Below are 21,214 nucleotides of genomic sequence, written 5' to 3' on the forward strand. Positions count from 1 at the left end.
CTTCAGGAGAAAATAAAATGTGACTTTGAAGTCAGCTTGTGAGTTCAATGCCATGGTCCCCTCACTTACTCTAATTCTTCTATTTTCCATAAGAGAGGTGGTCCTGGACTAGTGAATAGAGACCTGGGTTCAAGTCTTGCCTCTAACCCTAACTGTGTGACCATGGTCAACTCACTTAACCTCTTAATGCTTTTAGGCAACTTCCTATGAAGAGGAGGTGCCCATCTTTGTTGGCAGAGAGAGTTTTCTCATTATGTTGGTATAAGGGAACTAGCTTTGAATTCTCCTACTGACATTTAAAGGTGTGTGATCACGATCAAGTCACTTATCTGCTCTCAGGCTCAGTCTTTTCATCTGTAAAATGGCATCCCTTTATTGTCCTACTCCCGCCACTAAAGCCCCTTGCTGATGCTAAAGCATGACTGGGGGTGACCCAGGTTCAAGAAGGCTATACTGGTACAGCTCAAGCTCTACCAAGATTTAAAGGTGGGTATAGATAAGGGTAGAAGGTCTTGTGATGGGATTGGCCAGAGCAGGGGGTGGGGTGGGGAGAGTAGAGGAGGATGGGGAATGGGGTGGACTTTTCAGCTACAACCACACTGAAAGACCAGTGGTGGCCCATGAGATACTTGAAGTCATTGTACTCTTATAACAAACTGAACTAACTCATATATCCTTAACTCAATCAACCAGTCAACAAGCATTTCTTTGGCATCTACTATGTGCCAAGCATTGTGCTAAGTCCTGGGGAAGAAAGATTAAAATGGAAACAGTCCCTACCCTCAATGAGCTTATGAAGGCAAGACAACAGATGCATATGTAATAGCTAGCATACATAAGGCTAGCAGCTGTGTGGAGTAGGTGTTATTGTGTGGATGATGATCAAATGAGATAATATTTGTAAAAGCACCTAGCACAGTGCCTGGCACTTAGTAGGCACTATATGCTTATTCCCTTCCCCCAACCTCCATCCCTGATGAGCAGAGGACTAGTACTGACTTACCTATCTTCTTTTCCATCATTCTGCCACAGTTACTGGGGAAGTCAAAAGGGCTTATAGGACTAGAGCCATTTTGTCTTTACCTTTATTTCATGGATTTCCATGGCCAAAGAATTCATCACCAAATGACCAGCCTACAGATGATGAACTACTCTCTACCTAGTTGGGCTGGTCCTCAGAAAGTAGCTATGATTTGTCTTTAGGACTATCCTCAAAGCCTTTCTAACATAGTAATACCTTCCAGAGCATGCTCTTCTCTGGCATTGCCTTTGAGACATGACCAACTCAATACCATAATGAGACACACACATATAAAATTAAATAATTTTAAGGGGTTTTTGTTGTTGAATTGGGGGCTTTGAGGAAAAATAGGGAAAGAGTTCATCTGAGCTCCCTTTTCCAACCCCACCTTGATGTGGGCAGCAACACTCTTCCCCAGCTCTTCCCTTCGGGGGTCCCTTTCTCTCTTGTCAAAAACCCTTAGCTCCACCCCTTAGGGAAAGGGTTTACTTTCAAATTTTCCCGGGGAAAAGAAAGAAGGGGTTGAAAGAAGGGGTGTTTGAGGCTACCAACTCAGCAAAACTGGCTCCCAAATGGCTCACTCTTCCCCTCCACCAGAAACTGCCAAGTTAATTTTATCTAGAACTGGCCTGGATCCATCTTTTCTTTCTTTGCTTTTGGGAAGCTATAAAAAAATGTGAATCAATCATTCTTTCTTCTATACAGCTCTGAGCCCCCATTCTGGGAAAGTCCCAACAATTATAAAAATCTATCCATTTCTCTCCTGGATACTTTACCACCTGTTATCTCTCCCTCTGCCAGAATTGAGCAGACACACACACACACACACACACACACACACACACACACACACATATACAACCCAGCAATTCAGTGGTTAACCACTTTATCTCAGAGAAACCACAAAAGAGAAAGCAAAATAAACTCTTTAGAAACAGGGATTGGGAAACAAGCTCAGTTCTCTCCCTGGAGAGAATATGAATGACGCAAAGGATGGGAAAGCACCGATTCACCAGTGTTGCTCTTGGTAGCAGGAACTGCTTTAGCTATTTTCCGCCTTTTCCATATTACCTTGCAGTCTTCGTTTTAGCATCCCAGCTTCCTTTCCTCAGTTGGTTTGCTCCACTAAGAATAGTATGGTTCATTTCTCCAAGAAGCCGTAGCATGTACAGGGGCCACAGTAAACCATCTTGGCAGATGGACAGGCCTCAAACCCATTGGTGAGTTAGGGGGATGTCTATCCCAAGCAAGACTTCCCCTTGGCAGAATGGGTGGGTGAGAACAATTTGTTCCAACAGCCATGAAGGTGTCTGAAAGAGGTAGCCATGAAGGCAGCTGAAGCTGGCGCTGTGGAGCACTTAGAGCTTGGTCAGATATCATCGAAGATGCCAAGGTCATCCACTGCATCCAAGGCCATCGCCCATTGCCTTGACTTTTATCCTGCCACTTGACTTAGATAACTCTGGAAAAGAGAGTGAGGCTGATGACTTTGTATAGCCCTGCCTCACTTAAATCCAATTCACGCACAAGTCAAGACATCACCTGTGATGTCATTGGCCCTCTTCAACAATGAAGTCAAGCAACAGGAAGAGGATACCCCGACTCTCATCAGCACCTAGGCTGACATAGTTGCTCCCTCTGACTGGCCTGTTTGCTTCTTGCTCTCATTCTTGCTTCGACTTTCTTCTTTTGGATCTCACCACTCTTGCAAGATGACTTCTTTTCTTTCCCTTAGGATGGCATAGAGGCTAACCTCTTAGTCACTGATTTACAGTTCTCCAGGGGTTCAAGATGACAAATATGGGGGAATCCCCTACCTGCCATTGGGCAATGGGTCTCCTGCATCCTATTCCATAGCTAAGATGCATACAAAGTTCACTAGTGGAAGGGATCAGGAAAGGTGTCTTACAAAAAGATGGTGCTTGAGCTGTGTCTTGAAGGAAATCAGGGATTCTGGGAGGTAGAACATTCCAGGCAAGCAGGATAGCCAAAGCAAAGAAGTGTGGTGTGTGAAGAACAAGAAATAGGCCAATATGGCCAGACTGTAGCGTGTGTGGAGGGAAGTAACATGTAAGAAGACTAGAAACTGTTTCAGTGCCGAACAGAGGAGTTTACATTTGATCTTAGAAGGAACAGGGAAACTGATGGAGTTTATTGAGTCAAGAGGTGAATTAGGAATTAGGAAATTCACTGGGGTGATTTTGTGGAGGATAGATTGGAATGGGAAGAGACTTGAGGAAGGGAGTCTCCATAGAAGGCTATTTGTAATATTCCAGGTGAGGAGTGATGAGGGTCGCAGGTATGGTGATGGCTGGGTAAATGGACAGAACGGGACGTAATGGGGAGATGCTGAGGAGACAAGAATGACAAGATTTGGAAACTGATCAGATTTGTGGGACAGAAAGGGAAGAGTCCAGGATGATCCTTAGGCTGTAAACCCTGGTAATTAGAGTGATGGTGGTGCTCTCCTCAGTAACAGGGAAGTTCAGAGGAGAGATGGTTTTTGGTTTTGTTTTTGAAAAGTAATGACCTCTGCTTCAGTTGTGTTGAGTTTGAGATGTCAACGGAACATTTAGTTTGAAATGATGAAGAGGAACTGGAGCTCAGGAGAGAGACTAAGGCTGCATATATAGATGTCATATGCATAAATAATTGAACTCGTGAGAGCTGTGGAATTCTTTTCTGCCTACCAGACAGCTGCTGCCCTACAAAAGGGAGGGAGGGAGGGAGATTTTACCATAAATGCTTAAGTGCTAATGTGTTCAACTGCTTTGAATTAGTTTACCCTTCAGATATTTATTTTCCCACCAATATTACCTTCGTGACCTTGGCCAAGTGACAACCTCTCTCTCTGTTTCTTGGTTCCCTCATCTGTACAGTGGCAAAGATCAGGGTGTGAGGAGATCGGGGGTGGGGGGTGGGGGGGCAGAGATGGATTTGAGAAGCAAGCGGCTCTCCGTGTCTTTATTAAAAAGGAGCTCTAAGTCAAAGACTTGCTCTAAGTTGGTTCTGACCTTTCCCCACTGACCTTAGAGTCTGAATTGTGTATCAGTTATAGGAATAGGATATACACATGTGATTTCGCTGGCCAAGGGAACTCCCAGATAAGGAAAATCCTTCTACGGATCCTGGTTGGCACCTTCTCTTTAACTTGTTATCTTATACCAGAGGAATCTTAATCTTTTTTTGTGTTACAGACCCCTTGGGCAATGTGGTTTAGCCTTTGGACTGCTTCTCAGAAAAAAAACGTTTCTATATGCATAAAATAAAGTACATAGGATTATGAAAGAAATCCATTATATTGAAATATAGTTATCAAAATATTTTAAAAAATAAATTTACAGTTCCCAGGTTAAGAACACATCTAGAAATTTGCCAAGATCATTGAGAGGTTAAGTGACTTCCTGGGTTTACACAGGGGAATTATGTGTCAAAGGTGGGACTTGAACTCAGGTCTTCCTAACTTTTAGTTTTATTCTCTATCCACTACACTCAGCTCTCTCTATGTGTAAGTTGTATTGTTGTTGTTTTTCAGTCATGTCTGACTCTTCATGACCCCATTTGAGGTTTTCTTGGCAGAGATACTGGAGTGGTTTGCCATTCCCTTCTCCAGTTCCTTCTACAGATGAGGAAATTGAGGCAGAGTTGAGTGACTTGCCCAAGATCACACAGCTAGTAAGTGAGGCCAGATTTGAACTCAGAGTCTTCCTGACTCTAGACCGGGCATTTTGTGTGCTATGGCACACCTAGCTGCCCCCAGTTGTGTGGGGTAGAAGTTTGTTTATTAGGAGTTTATTTTGTGGCATGTCTTCTTCGAACATTTTGTTTCCTCAATGATCAATCAGGAAATACAGAAGTTTTTATCGAGTGCCAGTCAGTGCTAAGAGCTGGGGTTATAAAGACAAAAAAGCATGGTATGGATGTGACCTTGGGTCTTAGAGCCATGCTCTGGGCATTGCAAGTTTAAGTGACAGGTCCAGGATCACACATGTGGCACGTGTGCATCAGAGGCATGACTTCAACCCTGCCTTTACATTTCCAAGGCCAGCTCCCTATTCACCATGCCACTGTCTATTTCCTCAACTCAAAGCTTTTAAAAGGTATTTGCTCTAGGTTCTAAATGCCACAATTTGAAGATTCTGCAGGAAGGTAAATGGGAGTCGCTTAACCTCTGTATTCCCAAGTTTCTACTTCTGTAAAATAAGGGGATTGGACTCGATCTCCCAGGTTCTTTCTAGTTCTAAATTTTTGTGGTAAATGATACTGGCATTTTGTGCTCATTTTACAGGTGAGAAAACCGAGGCTTAAAGATTGGGAGTTTTGATTAGGTATGAAGGATGGCTTGTCCTGAAATCCCACTTGGTAGCCTGATCTCATGACAAATATCATAGATTTAGACGTCTTAGACTTCTGGCCCTGGAATTGGGGAGGAGGAAGAAGCGTTTATCCCCTCTTCCCTTCTCTGCCTCCTGGAGGTGCCAGGGTCCCTCAGTTTTAGAGGTACATCTATACAGGGACATCTAAGTGAACCCAGAAACCCTCGATTTAACTTAGTATAAATTTAATGCTATTTACTGCCAATTATGTGAATTACTTCACATTTATTCCTAATGACCCTTGTTCAGTTTTTTCAGTCCAGTCCAACTCTCTGTGACCCCATTTCTTGGCAAAGATACTGGAGTGGCTTGCCATTTCCTTCTCCAGTTCATTTTACAGATGAGGAAACTGAGGCAGACAGGGTTAAGTGATTTGCCCAGGGTCACACAACTAGGAAGTATCTGAACTCAGGTCTTCCTGACTCCAGACCGGGTGCTCTATCCACTTCATTCCCTAGCTTCCCCTTATAATGACCCTAGGGGCACAATCCTCTTAGATTGTAAACTATTTGAGGGCAGGGACTGTACCTTTAACACCTCTACAACCTTAACAATGCCTAGCACAGTGCTTGGAGCATAAGGGCCTCATTAAATGTCTGAATGAAGTTATATGTGTCACTAAGTTTGTGTCAAGTTATCATGGTGCAAGTATTATAGATTTAGGACTGGAAAGAACTTCCATTATCATCTTATCCAACCCATCTTGTCATAGACATGGAAACTCTGAAGCCCAGAGCAGTTCACATAGTCATACTAAGGTATTAAGTGTCAGAGTTGGGCTTCAGACACAGGTCCTCAGATTCCAGAGCTTTTCTGCATGCCTTCCCCCCAAGACAGCTCCATTTTTATCCCATCCATATCTTGTTTGTACATAATTGTTTTCAAGCTCTCTTCTCCCATTAGATTGTGAGCTCCTTGAGAATAGGGACTGATTTTTTTTTTGGCCTCTCTTTGTATCACTATCACTTAGCACGGTGCTTGGCTATATTAAGTAGGCACTTAATAGTAGTGGACCAACTTTACCTAATTTAGGTTAAGTAACTTAGTGAGTTTTATTATTTTTATTATTAATCTCTGTAACTTAGTGAGTAACTTAATGAGTTTATTATTATTATTTTTATTATTCATCTCTGTTCATGAATTCCTCTTGTTTGGATGTGGCAATTGGGATTAAGTGACTTGGCCAGGGTCACACAGCTAGTAAGGGTCAAGTGTCTGCTCTGAGGCTGTATTTGAACTAAGGTCCTCTTGACCTCAGGGCTGGTGCTCTATCCATTTCACCACCTAACTGCCCCTGTTTGTGGATCCTCAAGCTTAGTCATAGTCATCCCTTCTAGGGCTTGAAGGAACCTCAGAAATCATCTACTCCAACACTTTATAAAGGAAGCTGAGGGCTGAAGGTCCTCAAAGGCTCCTTGTTCAAATATCATGGTTGTCTGCTTGCAACTTAAAAAATAGGAGGCTACACTGTCTGGCACGGAGTCCTTGTAGCCTTTGTGTGGTATGTTTTCCAGGCTCTGGAGGTGCTAGGTGGTGCAGCAGACTGGGAATCATGAAGACCTGAGTTCAGATCTGGCCTCAGCTACTTTTTGCAGTCTAACCCTGAACAAGTCCCTTGACCTCTGTCTGCCTCAGTTTCTTCAGCTGTACAATGGGGTTAATGGCACCTATTTCCCAGGGTTGTGAGGATAAAGTTAAAGGATTGTAAAGCATTAAAGCACTACATAGATGCTAGCAGGGATCATTATTATGGTTTCTTGCCTGTTCTGATATAACAGCTCCTTCCTCTGCAGAGTGAAGAGCAACTGGAGATGGTCTCCTCAGCAGCCTTCATAGACCAGCACTATGGCCACTTGGTGGATGCAGTCTTGGTGAACGAGGATCTCCAGAGTACATACAATGAACTCAAAGGGCTCTTAGAGAAGCTGAGCAAAGACTCTCAATGGGTCCCAGTCAGCTGGGTCAGGTAATTCTATCCTTGAGCCTACATCTGCCATCATCAATGCCTTGTACAGAAGAAATTTATAAGTGGGAAGTTATCTTTTTCTTTTTTAAAAAATTCAAACCTGGCCCCCTTTGGATCAGGGAAATCACTGGAGATGAAGGTGTTCTAAAAACTCGTTTTGATCATGGTAATATCAAAGACAAAAGTCGACACTGACGCCTTGTACCAAAGTTCAGTAGCCGTCTGCATTCAAGTTTCAGAGACCTAATTAAGTTGGAAACCTTAATTAAACCAATTAAGTTTGCCAAGAGATCTTTAAGCCTTGAAAACGAGGTCACCCTTCATTTATTCAACACTATCAGGAAAGGAGCTGTTTCTCGTGAGTGAATTTTCCACATAATTAAAGAGGCATTCCTCCTGCCCTTTCAACAAGAAAACTTTATCAGAACCATTTTGAGTGGATGTCTTAATAAAAGGTATTACACATTTCCCTCTCCTACTAAAGCATATAGAGAAATAGCATGGCGTAGTTAGTGTATAGAGAGGCAGCCTTCAGGGGAGAAAGGCTTGGGTTGATGTCTTGTTTCTGATCTTTGGGCAAGTCATTTAACCTCCAAATCCTCAAGGCAAGGATTCTCTAAGACTTTAAATTGCAGGAAGGTGCAGATCTGCATTAGAAGAGGGAATCCCTTCACCTGGGACTTCCTTTACCAATGAAATGTCAAGGACAGGAAGAGTCTGCAGTAAACGATGCCCGGCAATGAGGGTGCCCACTTCTCTTCTCATGGACTTAGTAGATGAGTAGGGCTCTTTGCCCCATCCTAATTGGTCTTAGTCAGCCATGATTTTTGAAATTATAGTTTCTGTCTCCTCCCTCACTCCCCGAAGTTGGCAGCCATGTCTAAAATGCAAATAAGAGTCAGGATGACTCTTATTTGAGTCATCATGGTCCAGTGGAATATGTGCTGGATTTAAGACAGAGGGACCCAGATTCAGATCCTGCTTCTGTCACTATCTTGGGCAAGTCACTCTCAGCTTCTAGGCTGGGGGTGGAACCATATAACTTCCAAAGTCCCTTCAGACTCTGAATATATGACCCTACATAAAACACATGAACTAATTTTGAGTGCACGGACTTTGTGAACTTTCTTTTGACTTCTCATAAGCACTTCCCCCCTTACTTCTGAGTTCTTGACTATGAATCCATGAAACTGTGGCTGCCAAAAGATAAATGAGGTATTTATTGCTGGACTCTTCTCAGCAATACTAAGACTGAAAAAAATGGCTGGAAACCAACACAGAGGCAAACATTTTTGGCCCTTCTATCCATGAGAAGCCAAGTGGGCTTCAGTCAGCTAGTAAAAGTAAAATAAACCAGAGAGGAAAAGGTAATTATCCTAATTCAGCCTCATTGAGTTTCTTCTAGTAGAAGGACTTCCTTATCACCTGGGTTGCTCTTCTCTGCACAAGCTGCTGTATTAGGACTAAAACCTCTCATTTCAGCCAGGCCCACCCAACTCCATCATTCATTGTGCATGGATATAACAGTGGCCTGGCTTGTGCATCTATTGCTTTGGGCTAGGTTTTGCAAACTGCTGTCGCATTTGCTCTCTCTCCAAAATGCTTAACAGGAGTACCTTATTCCAGACAATTTTTCCAGGAAAGAAGAAATTTCCTGAAGTTTCCATCCATGTGATGAGAAGAAAATGCTGCATTGGATGTCTAGTTCTTATGTTCTATTGCTACAACGGTGGTGATTCTAATTACATACATATATTCTCAAATCCTGAAACAGCTGTTACTGGTTTGCATTTTTTTAAAAAAAATTTTAACCACAAGTCATTTTCTGATATATTGTCAATTTAAAAAAATGTTTTATCGATGTTTTTGTCAGAGTGCCATATAGGCCTTAGATCCTAAAACAGCTGTTACTGGTTTGTATTTTTTATTTTTAACCGCGAGTTATTTTCTGCTATATTCTCGATTTTTAAAATGTTTTATTGATGTTTTTGTCAGAGTGCCGTCACTTCCTGATACCCTTCACCCCACTGACAGAACCTTCTCTTGTAACAGACGTGGAGTTGAACAAAACAGACCAACACACTGACCATCATAGGCAGAGTATGCCTCCTTCTGCACCTGTAGGCTGGCATCTACCTCTTTAAAAGAGGGGCAAGCAGGTGCATTTCATCACCAGTCCGCTGGAGTCAGGGCTGGTAGTGTTTTGTGTTGTTGCCCTTTACATGTGTGTATTGCTTTCCTGGTTCTTCTTCCTTCAACCCCATTCTCTTTATTTTTACACAATAATTAAATTAACTAACCTTTGTTTTTGACAGATGTGTGTTAATACATATGAACAGTGTGTTAAATGTAGTGTCTTTTGGTTGCCTATAAAAGGTAAGGATTCCCCACCCCCCAGCATTTTATATAAAAAAATCCTAAAATAGCATAGTCTCTTTTTTTGAGCCTGGTTATTTTTTAAAAATATATTTATTTAAACAATTTATTGTGCACTTAACTTTTAAAAAGGACAGAAACAAATATAAATACATTTACAACTCTTTATACTTAAAAATAAATTTCTACATACGATATAACGATAGCCATTTATTAGCTTCTCCCTCTATATTCTCTTCTGTACTTTTTGCTCATTCTTTCTACTTATGGAGATAGTTTTCTTTTCCTATAATCACTGTATACACTGCTCTTCTTTGTTGTTGTTTCCTTGGCTTTGTGTTACTTTGTATAAGTCTTCCCAAATTTCTTTATGTTCCTCATACTGGTCATTTTTCACGGCAGCATATTATTCAATTACATACAACAACTTGTCCTGCCGTTCACCAACAGTTGGACATTTAGGTTGTTCTTGCGTCTTTACAATTACAAATAAAATAGCCTGATTTTTTAAAAGTCTTCTTGGCAACCGTTTGGGTATTATTAGGTATGTGAATTAGAAAACACTAAATGGGTCCTTCTTTAAAAGGCCAAAGAGAGTGTCGATGTGAAGACAGAGTCCCCTATGATCTCATACAGCACTTGTTGAAGACAGACTTAGAGACCAGGGGCCAAAAGCTAAACCCGCTTTATAATTAGGAAGTATATTTAAATTCTGGGCCCCCAAGCAAATCTTGGCCACTGCCCCACACTCAAGCTCACTAGTACCTCAGACTCACTCTCCGGTTCATCCATTTTACCTCTCTGGAACATTATAAGAAGTACTGAATTCAGTGTTTGTTGAACTGAATTGAACTTGAAAGGCTCTCAATTATGTGGGGCAGAATGGAGGATTCCAAACTAGGCAAGGTGTTAACCCTATTTTGTTTTGGAATGTTAGCAGTGACTTAACAGACCCTGGAAAAGTTAACTCTACCAACTGCAATTTTTTTAAACTCTTTTTTTTCTTATAAGAAGGCAAAGTGAGTGGGGAGAGCAGTGGATTTGGAATCAGACTATTTGAGGTCCAATCTAGGCTCTGCCATCTGGTTCGACCTTGGGCAAATAGGTTGACATCTCTGGGTCTCGGTTTCTTAAACTGTCAAACATGAAGGGGACAGGTGGGTTGGACTAGATGAACCTCCAAGGTCCCTACTAGCTCTAAATCTATGTTCCTTAGGATCCTAAGAGGGAAACAACAGAGAAAAGGGAGGCAGGCTAGTGCAACAAGAGGCTGTGAGCAGCAGATGTGGAGTTGGGTTTAAACCCCTTGGCAGACACTTGCTGGCTGTGGAACACACCAGGCAAACAAATCACTTCGCTTGTCTCAGCCTCAGCTTCCTCATCTCTAAAATGGGAATGATAGTACCCTCTTTACTTCATGTTGGAAGGATCAAATGAGATGCATAAGCAAAGTGCTATGTGAATGTTGGCTATTTCAGGAGTGCGCTAAACTAGCTCTGAGTGCTGGCTTAAATTTTCAGTGTGAGCATTTACACCTTGGAAATCAGCACATGCTACGAATCAAGGCTTGATTTATTGCTTTTTGATTGTCTAGACTTAAGAAGGTGATAAAGAAAATGTTAAGAATGCAGATTAAAAGTATGTCCTAGGCATACTTTCTTTTTTCTTCTCAAGAGCTGGTTGTTAAACATTTACCAGCCTACCACTGGCTGTAATTATCCTGAGTGGAGGTGGAGAATATGGACTTAAAAGAGTTGGGCGGGAACACTGAGAGGTTAAGAGACTTGACTATGATCACAGGAGCTAATGTGTCACAAGCCAGCCCTGAACCCAGCTGACTCCAAGGATGGCCAGTTCTTTATCTACTCTACCAGAGGTATCAAACAGGAGGCTGGCTGCCCTCATGGCACCACAACACTGGGCCAAATCAGATCAAAATGGAATTGGAAAATATTTAAGAAAACAAATAAAAATACAACAGAACATAGATAATGTAAATATGTGGTTTTCTAAGTTACCATATCCCTGGGGATTCTTATGTATAGTTGAGTAGCCTGTTTCTATTTGCCACCTTTTAAGGCATAATAGATAATTATACTTGGCTGTCAAACCAGGAAGACAGGCAATGAGATCTTGGAGGTAGGGTTGGGGATAGGGATGGGGTTTACCTTGTTGCATAGCAACCTCCTTAACCACAGGCCCCAATTAATCACATCATATTTCTACTATGCCAGGTGGTCACAAATTATGCTTTGTCCCCAGCACACTAGAATACATACATGTTTGAAGACATTCATTTCAAATCAAATTTTCCAACTACCAGGTTAGCCTTGTCACAGCCTTGAGGGCATGAGTGGGTGACCACACATAGTATCTCTTAGACATATTTTTAATAACTGTGAGACTTTTTAGGAATAAGTACAATGGCCATCCTCAAAAGATATAGTTCAGAGCCAATGAACAAGGAGAATATTTCTGTGTCCCATCAGGTCAATGACATTCAAGAAACAGAGAATAATTTGTATACCCCGTAAATAAATAGGGGGATGTCAAAGCATCCCTTCTCTAAAAGTCACATATGCCGACTTGTATGGTCAGCAATAAAATCTATGCACTGTGGTCTCAATTTGCTTTGATGCATTTTCATCGTAGTTAATGGAGTATTTCACTGTTGCTGCAGCAGGTGCGAGTGGACATCCTTGTTCTGTGTATTGGGATTTTAAACAAGAGGTTCTTTTTCCAGTTTTGTATATCATCAGAATTTAAAAAATGACATCTGTTCCACGTGTTGTTGGTTTTTTAACCTTGGTTTTGTCACATGGTTTTTTTTTTGGGGGGGGTGGAGAAAGCAACTTGTAGCTTGATGATCACTTTTTTTCATTTTGTTTTTGGTCTGTGTCTAAAAGGGTGATAAAGTCTGAGTGTGAAATGTCCTTTGTTTAAAAAAAACAATAAAAATGTGCTTGCATCTTTTTTTCTGGTGGTGGGTTCCATTTCTGTTTCTAGATTCAGGTAAGGAATATAATGTAACTTACTCATTTCATGTGCCAAGTTTTATTGTAGCTTCTTAAGATCCAGTCATTCATCCATTTAGGAGTTCCATGATAATCCGTGTTGACTTGAGATCACCGAGCCTTTTCTGGGTTTTTTACCCCATGTTAATATTTCTTTTAATTATTAAGAAGGGAAAAAAGGTGGGGAAAGGGAAGAGAGAAAGAACCATCAATTATATAGGACAACAATTATTTATGGCATGGTGGCCTTGAAGTAAAGACCACCTGGGTTCACAGCCCACCTCTAACACTTATGTATGACCATAGGAAAGTCACTTACCCTTTCTGAACCTTGGTTTCCTTTTTTGTAGAACTTACACTTCTCAAGATTGTGCGATTTGAATGATATAATTCTCAAATCTATATCTATCTAAACTTATATTTCTATCTTGAATGTGACATATAAAGCACTTTGTGGACCTTAAAGCACTAGGAAAATGTCCAGTATGATAATATTCATTATTATTGGTTTGTCTCTTTCCACCTGATATGTAATCACTGCTAATAATGAAAGAGCACTGTCCCTGGAGACAGAAGATCTACATCCAAATTCCACCTTACTAACTCATATGACCTGTGTCACCCTAATCACTCTTGTGCCTCACTTTCCATAACTGTACAGTGAAGGAGAGTTGGACTAGAAGACCTCTGTCAAATTGATGGTCTGTTGGGCAGTCCCAGAAGCCTCATGTTTATAATATAACTTCAGCATAATTGAAAGAATGGTGGAAATTTGGAGAACAGGAATTCATTCATGCCGTGTCTTTCTAGATCCCCCCGATCATACCTTATCTTATCAGGCTGCTCTCTGTAGTCTCCATCATTTATGGAGTTTATCACTTATGGATGCATTTTAAAGTGAAAACCATGGGCTTTAAAGCAAAGAGGGAAGGAGCAGGGACATACCTAGTCCTTTTTGTAGAGAAGATATCTTGTGGTATTTCTTATATACCGTCTGGAATTCTTGAAGGGAAAAAGGCAGAAATATTTATGTCAATGAACAAGCATTTACAGCTTGATTCAACTTGGTTCACCTGCTGGTATGGAAATTGGACATGCTGTGGTCCTAAGTCCTGGGTGGGTATGGCTTCTCTGGCTTCTTACAAGTCTCAAGCTGAAATCTCACCTTCTACCAGGAGCCTTTCCCATTCCCTCTTAATTCTAGTGCCTTCCCTCTGTTGATTTTTTCCTATTTATCTTGTCTATAGCCTGTTTGTACATAGTTGTATATAGTTGTTTGCATGTTGTTCCCTTCCCCCCACCCCCCACCCTTAATTAAGACTGTGAGTTCTTTAAGAGCAGGGACTGTCTTTTACCTATCTTTACTTTGGGTTTAGCACAGTGCCAGGCACACAGTAGGCACTTATTAAGTTGTTTTTGAAGGGGAAATACCTTTCTCATGCATCATTGTGTCATGGCATTAATAATCCTGACGTGATTTGATAAGATGTACCACTGACATCACAGGGTTGTGCTTTGCAAATTGTAAAGCACTTTATTAAGGGATAAAATTCATGATTGTGCTTTTAAGCAACAGGAAAAACACTACCAGTGAGTCTGGAGGTACACTCATCCGTTCTATTTGCTCACATCTTCCCAAACCCACATTTTCTGTTCTATCTTAAGTTAAAAGCATCAAGATAGGTGGTGAAGGAAGCTTCTGTTATTTGAAACTATCTGAAGCTGTCCCAGAAAGTCCTTGTGGATGACTGGGTTTCATTCTTTCTTTTTCCTTCTTGTTAGTGACCCTTTTCATTTCACTGAGTGTTAAGCTCAGGTACGTGGGAATCCTATTGGAGGTTTTCTTCACTTGGGACCTGGAAGAAATTTGTATGTCTAAGAAAGCAAAATACATTTAACCCTGCCGCCACATGCCTGCCAGTCTATCTCTGATGCCCTTCGGTCATAGTGAGGTTTACGGTCTCCAAGTCTCCGAAGGATTCCTTGATTCTCTACAGTAATTCTCACTAATTCTCTGTTGCGAGTTTCTCTGTTTAAGCTGGAAGAGAAAAAAAAAAACATACCACAGAATACCAAGATTGGTGAAAAATAACACCGACAACAAAATTCTTATTGGGTTGGGCCGAGGTGTCAGGAGTGAAGAAGTTTGAAATCTCTGGGTGGGATGGCCTTGAAAGGGTTCACCTGCCATTTCTTGTGACCTCTGCATATTTTTAGATTAGAAAGATTACTGGGGAATGTGTATGCCATGGGATGAGAGGGAAATTCTCTTCTTAGAAAACCAGCAACTGGGTACTTTGGTAGTACTGACTTAGGGAGACAGTGGGGTACAGTGGAAGTAACCTTGGTTCTGGAGTCAGGGATCTTGGCTTCTGTAGCACATACAATAAATAGGTACATAGATTTAGAGGTAGAAGAGAAAGGTTAAAAAAACTCCCCCTTTTTATAGGTGAGGAAACTGAGGCAAAGTTGAGTGATTTGTCCAGGGTCACAAACCTAGTAAGAGTGCCTTAATGGAAACCTGAGCTGCCCAATTCTCTGCCGCACCCAACGGTACAGGTACACCTGCATACTATTCACAGTTTTCAGAACACTGTGTTTCCCTGTCTGTATAGAAAGCTTTCTGGTTTGTGTGATACCCATGAGAGAAAATAAAAAGGGTGCCTTTCCTTTGGCTGCTCTGGTCAGATCTGGGTTTACAGTCTATCTCTGATAACACCTGTGTGGCTTTAGGCAAGTCACTTAGCCTCCAAAATGAGGAGGTTGTACTAGATTGACTTCCAAAGTCCCTTCCAGCTCAAGATCCATATCCTATGAATCTCCTAATTGATTTCAATGTAAGAAACATTAATTACCTACTCTTATGCACAAGGCCCTTTGCTACATGGCAGGGGAGAAAGAACCTGTCCTGTTTCTGTCTTTGAAGAGATTATAATTCAAAGGGGCCAAGATGAGTGCAAAACAAGATCCCAAATAGCCATCTTGCTGTCGTGTCTTTGCACATCTTGTCCCCACCTTCACCGCTGCCCCTTAGAATCCCCGGTTTCCTTTAAAGCTCAATTCAAATGCCACAATCCTACACAAGATGTTTCCTGATTCCCTCCCCACCTCTACTCCCTTTACTCAAAATTACCTTGATTTCTTTGTATATACTTTTATGTACATGTTGTACATGTTTATACATGCTGTCTCCCTCAATAGAATGTAAGCTCCTTGAGGGCAGTTTTATTTGTATCTTGGCTTGACACACAGTAGGTGCTTAATTAATGCTCACTGACTGATTAACACCAAGTAGAACATGATACAGGAACTAAGTGCTGCAGGGAAATTTGAGGAAGGAGAGATTTGTTTCTGCTGCAGATGGAATGGGGCTGGTGATCAGGGAAGGGGCCTTAAAGGTAAAAGAGGCAGCAGGGTTGGGGGAGATGGTGGGAAGTACACTGATGTCAGTCAGAAGACTTGGTAAACTGATGGGGTTGGACAAGATGGTCCTTTTAGCTCTAGGTCTGTGTTCCTATCATGTCTCAGCTCCCAGCTTTGCTACTTACTACCTGTGGATAGAGTGCTGGACCTGGGGTCAGGAAGACCTGCGTTCAAATCTGGCCTCAGACACTAGTTGTGTGACCCTGGCCAAGTCACTTCACCCTGTTGGCCTCAGTTTCCTCATCTGTAATATGAGCTGGAGAAGGAAATGGCAAACCACTCCAGGACCTCTGCCCAGAAAGCACCAAATGGGGTCACGAAGAGTCAGACATGACTGAAACTACTGAATGACCTGTGTGACCTTGGGCAATAGCTTAGCTCTTGGGCCTCAGTTTCCTCATCTGTAAAATGAAGGGCAACAGTCTGTACTACACGAGACGGTGTCTGAGTTCCCCTCCAGCTCTGAATAGGACAGAGTGTCCCTAAAGTCTGGACACATAGGCAAAAATGCATATTTTGAAATATTTGGAATATTAACAGACCTTAGCCCCTTTGACTTCTTTTTCTGGGGATATGCTAAAGGAGAAGGTATACTCAATGAAAATCACAGATGCAACACACTTGATTGAACTCATAAATGTGCTAAAATTGACGGCGATGTGGAGTTACTGCATCGAGTTCACGTGAATCTTGCAAGGCGCATCCACCTTTGCATCACAAATGATGGAAATCATATTGAAGATGTTATTGGTTAATATTCCAATTAAAGTATTGTCGAAAATTTCATTCATTTCATTTCTTGAAAATATGCCATTTTGCCTATGTGTCCAGACTTTAGGAACACCCTGTAGAAGTGAGTTCTATTTCAACAGGGAGAGATGTGAAAGAAGGGAATTCCAAGCACAGAATTGTCTGCCAAATATTGCCTGCCAATATTTACAGAGGAATGTGGGGGTAAAATCAAGGTCTCTTAAATGCAGAGGGGTGTTAGTAAGTGTTTAACATCAACAGGCTCTCTGAAAATGTATATAATACACTTTTAAGTTTAATCTGCATTATTAATATTTTCTCCATCACTTTCTTGAGTCTAGGCCAGGGGTGCGGAACCTGTGGCCTGGAGTCTACATGTGGCCTTCTAAGTCCTTAGGTGTAGCCTTTTGACTGAGTCCAAATTTTACAAAACAAATCCTTTTATTAAGGGGATTTATTCTGTGAAGTTTGGATTCAGTAACAGGGCTGCACTTGAGGACCTACAAGGCCACGGTTACCCATTCCTGATCTAGACAATCAAATAAAACAATAAATTAAGTCCTGATTAGTAATGTTTGCCTATTTCTAAGGTGTAAACGCTCACCCCCAAAATTTAACAATTGACTCTGGAGCTAATTTGGCTCAGCATGTGCTTGCTAAAATGCCAAACTGAAATAGGGAGCCTCTTTCCTAAGCAGCAACAAATCTTGGTAAGATCTGTGCATTAGGAAGCTTGTTTTGGCAGTGGCGTGTTAATGGAGAGATATGGGAGGCAGGAATCCTGAGAGTTAAACTTCATTCTGATATTCAGAGGAAAGGCTCACGGCAGTGTTGGGAGGGAAAGTGAGAATAATACCTCTTAGAAAAATATTCGTTCCAGCAATCCACCTTGGAGGGACCACGCTGGGCATCAGCAATTTTTTGACACAGTTGCTTGTTTTCATATTCGATTTTATTAATTCTTTTTTGTTCACCCTGGTAATAAAAATGTCACCATGATGTGTACATCATTTCTGTACCCAGGAGCTGAACTATGTTCAGAAGAGACATATTTATTTATTCTTGTAGCAACAACAGTGGGAATTTGAGAGAAAGGCTCCTCTCATTTGACAGAGGAAGAAACAGGGTCAGTTGAGAGGGAAATGAAAGTTGGGAGACATGGAATTTTTAGAAGGGGAAGAATTATTTCAGGTAGGGACCATTAAAATGCTTTGGGGTTGGACAACTGGTGATTGGCAAAGTTCTGGGAAATTGGTCCCCTTTAAGAGTTTAATATCTATCTCAGCTGACATAGAAGAGACTCTGGGAGTAGTCAAATCACATACCTGTAATTTACTTAGTTTTAAGATATGGTGTGTATGTGCCAGTGGAGGTTTGTTATCAACTGTAGGCTTAGCTAGAGGAAAAGGATGAAATAAATGAATTTGTTGTATCACAGTTGTAATTACAAAACCTGAATAGACGTACTGATTTCTTAAGTTAGCTACCCTCCTTATATATCTATATCCCCCTTTCAGATTTAGGAAAAGTTCAAGGTTGGAGCCAGATTTTATATATATATATATATGTATATATATATATACACACACACACATATATATACACACACACACACACATATATATATATATAAAATTATGTGTGATTTAAAAATTCCCCCTTCAATTACATGTTAAAACAAATTTTTAACAGTTGTGGTTTTTTTTAAGTTTTGAGTTCCAAATTCCATCCCTCCCTCCCCTCCCCCTTCTGAGATAATAAGCAATCAGATATAGGTTATACATGTGCCATCATGTAAAACGTTTCCATGTTAGTCATTTTGTACAAGAAGACTCAAACAGATCAATTTATATTTAGAAGGCCAAACAGATTTAGTTTGATTTGATTTCCCAAAGCAACATTATTTGGATTGCCAGTGCTGTGACAGAAATGGTAGAATCTATAAAAAGAAACCCTCCCACAGATAAACTTCTTTTTGGTGTTTGTAAAACTGACTTTTTTTACACTTCTACCCCACACAAATCTAGAAATAAAGGCATTGACATCTTCTTTTCTCTCTTATTTACTTCCCTTCATCGAGTGCCTCAGGCCCCATCATCTCCATGAAATGAACAGGAGTGGACATGGTAGGCATTCCCAGGCCTTCATTGTTCCTTGACCAAATCCAGGAGGGCTTGGTTAATAGCCTCCATTGCATTTTTTTTAATAAAAAGGATAATAAATAAAAGAATAATAAAAATTTTCTTTTTTATTATGAATTTAACAATCATCAACAAACAAGATCAGTATACAGATAGGAACAAAACTAGTTCTATATGAAATTATGTACTTCTGCTAGTTTTTTCAAAGCGTGCATTAAATTTAACACAGCAGTAATAAAATAGCCCTGTGTCCCTTCTGAACTTTTTTTGCTTTCTTTTGTATATTTTTAACGCTTTATTGGGTTTTTTTGCATCACTACCATTAATTACCTACTTACTGCTGTGCGTTCTCCCTCTTCCCCTCCTCCCCCCAACCCCCTTCACCAAATCCTTGTTTTTGGAAAGAAGCCCAGGCAAATAAAATAGATTCATAAGCCATGTCTGAGAAGCCCTGTGACATTTTGAAGTCACGAACTGTTTTAATTTTTTTTAGCATCACCCCAACTAGGACAGCAGTTTTCAGCATCTTCCAGATGCCAAAACCCTCTGACCCACAAGTACCCCCTAAACACCCTCTGCTCCACACGTACCTACTTCCACTCTGTTCTTGTGAGACACGTGGTGTCCAACATCCAGCTTCTTCTTAAAGGTTGTGCTTTGTCTGTGATTAGCAACAATTGCAGGATATGCTAAGTATTCTAAGGAGCTGTTCATTTTCTCTTTCTAATCTCAGTTCAGAAATGAGGCACCGACATCTTAACTCTCAGGTCTACTTAGCTTTGCCCATTAATGACTGTCATAGTCAACCTGTTGTGACATCAGTGAAAAGCACAGCTGAGTTGCTAAGAAAGAGGGCTGCAAAACCCACAGGGCATGTTTGTGTCGGCTTGGGGTCATAGTATCCCATCATTCACCTCTCTGAGCTACTGTGTCCTGGCCTGAGAAATGGGCATAACAATTAATCTCTTTTGATGTCTATCTCACAGGTAGGTCATGAGACAATGAACATTAGAGCTTTCTGTAAAGTTCCCAGCAGACCAGTGAGCACCAAAACGATCATGAGTGGTAGGTGAACTGTTTCTATTTACTGCTGAGATTATGAAGTAATGTTTTGTCATGCGGGGTGGGAATAAGAGATCCCACATAATTTCAAATTCACTTGTCCTTTTTAGTTGGGAAAGGGAAGGAAAGAAAATATCTTCCTTTTGTTAAAAAGGGGACAGGCGCTTTTAAAAAAGAAAACCTTTTAATCATTATAATCTTTGTAAAGTCCTTAGTAATTTGGAACACAATAAACCAGAATTCTCTCTAGTGTTTTCATCTCCCTTAGGATGAAGGACCTTAGAGGATGCTATTTTCCCAATTATGGGAAAAGGCAGGATTGAGATTAATGAATTATAATTGTTTAGCTCGAGAGCTATTCACCCAGTTTAACTGGATGGTATATAGGGGAGACTACAGTAAAACTAGAAAGAGCCAAATTAGGGTCATGGGAATGGGAGGGACAGAGAGGACTGGGAGTTCTCAGATTATCTATCTATATATCTATCTATCTATCTATCTATCTATCTATCTATCTATCTATCTATCTATCCATTTGTCTACAGCCTGGCCTCGGGCATCTACTAGCAGTGTGACAAGTAACCTAACCTCTACTTGACTCAGTTTCCTCATCTGTAACACAGGGATAATAATAGCACCTACCTCCCAAGGTGGTTGTGAGGAGTATATGAGATATTTATAAATACTCTTAGCATAGTGTGTGGCATGTAACAGGTATTATATAAATGCTAATTACCATCATCATTATTATTATCTGATCTGTCATTTTTATGGGCAGCAGTCAGCAGTCTTGGGGGTATGGACAGAACTAAGGGTTCTATGTTTATCTCTGCTACCTTTCAGTCATGTGACCTTGGGTACAAGTCACTGGGCCTCACTCCCCACCCTTTGTCCCCAGGTTAAAATGAGTGGGGGCAGGGAGGAAGTGGAGGTGGACAAGATGACATCTAAGGTAGCCTCTACTAGCCAAGTTACATGTGTTTAAGGCCCATTTATTTCTTGAGCTAAATTTGAGGGCCTACAAGGAACCAGATTTCTAATATTCTCCATTTCTAGAAGTGGTTTCAGGCAGATTGGATTAAGGA

At 41.0% G+C, this 21,214-nt stretch overlaps 2 protein-coding genes across 3 annotated transcripts in view; one reads left to right on the forward strand and one right to left on the reverse strand.

Annotated features, from left to right (window-relative positions):
* Positions 1 to 7,519, forward strand: part of MPP3 (membrane palmitoylated protein 3) — a 48,411-nt gene extending 40,892 nt beyond the window's left edge. For both annotated transcript variants that reach the window (XM_036756337.1, XM_036756336.1), the window contains one exon: positions 7,191 to 7,519. In XM_036756337.1, coding sequence (XP_036612232.1) covers positions 7,191 to 7,367 — 177 coding nt within the window. In that variant the 3' untranslated portion in view covers positions 7,368 to 7,519. The remainder of the gene's footprint in view (positions 1 to 7,190) is intronic.
* A 6,179-nt stretch (positions 7,520 to 13,698) lies between these two features.
* Positions 13,699 to 19,781, reverse strand: CFAP97D1 (CFAP97 domain containing 1). Its single transcript, XM_036758104.1, has 5 exons — positions 19,658 to 19,781; positions 18,252 to 18,322; positions 17,783 to 17,901; positions 14,668 to 14,791; positions 13,699 to 13,755 (listed from the first exon to the last, which is right to left on the reverse strand). The coding sequence occupies exons 1-5, from the start codon at positions 19,779 to 19,781 to the stop codon at positions 13,699 to 13,701; spliced, it is 495 nt and encodes a 164-aa protein (XP_036613999.1).
* Positions 19,782 to 21,214: the final 1,433 nt, after the last annotated feature.

This window comes from Trichosurus vulpecula, chromosome 4 (genome assembly GCF_011100635.1).
Source record: "Trichosurus vulpecula isolate mTriVul1 chromosome 4, mTriVul1.pri, whole genome shotgun sequence".
NCBI classification, from domain to species: Eukaryota; Metazoa; Chordata; class Mammalia; order Diprotodontia; family Phalangeridae; genus Trichosurus; species Trichosurus vulpecula.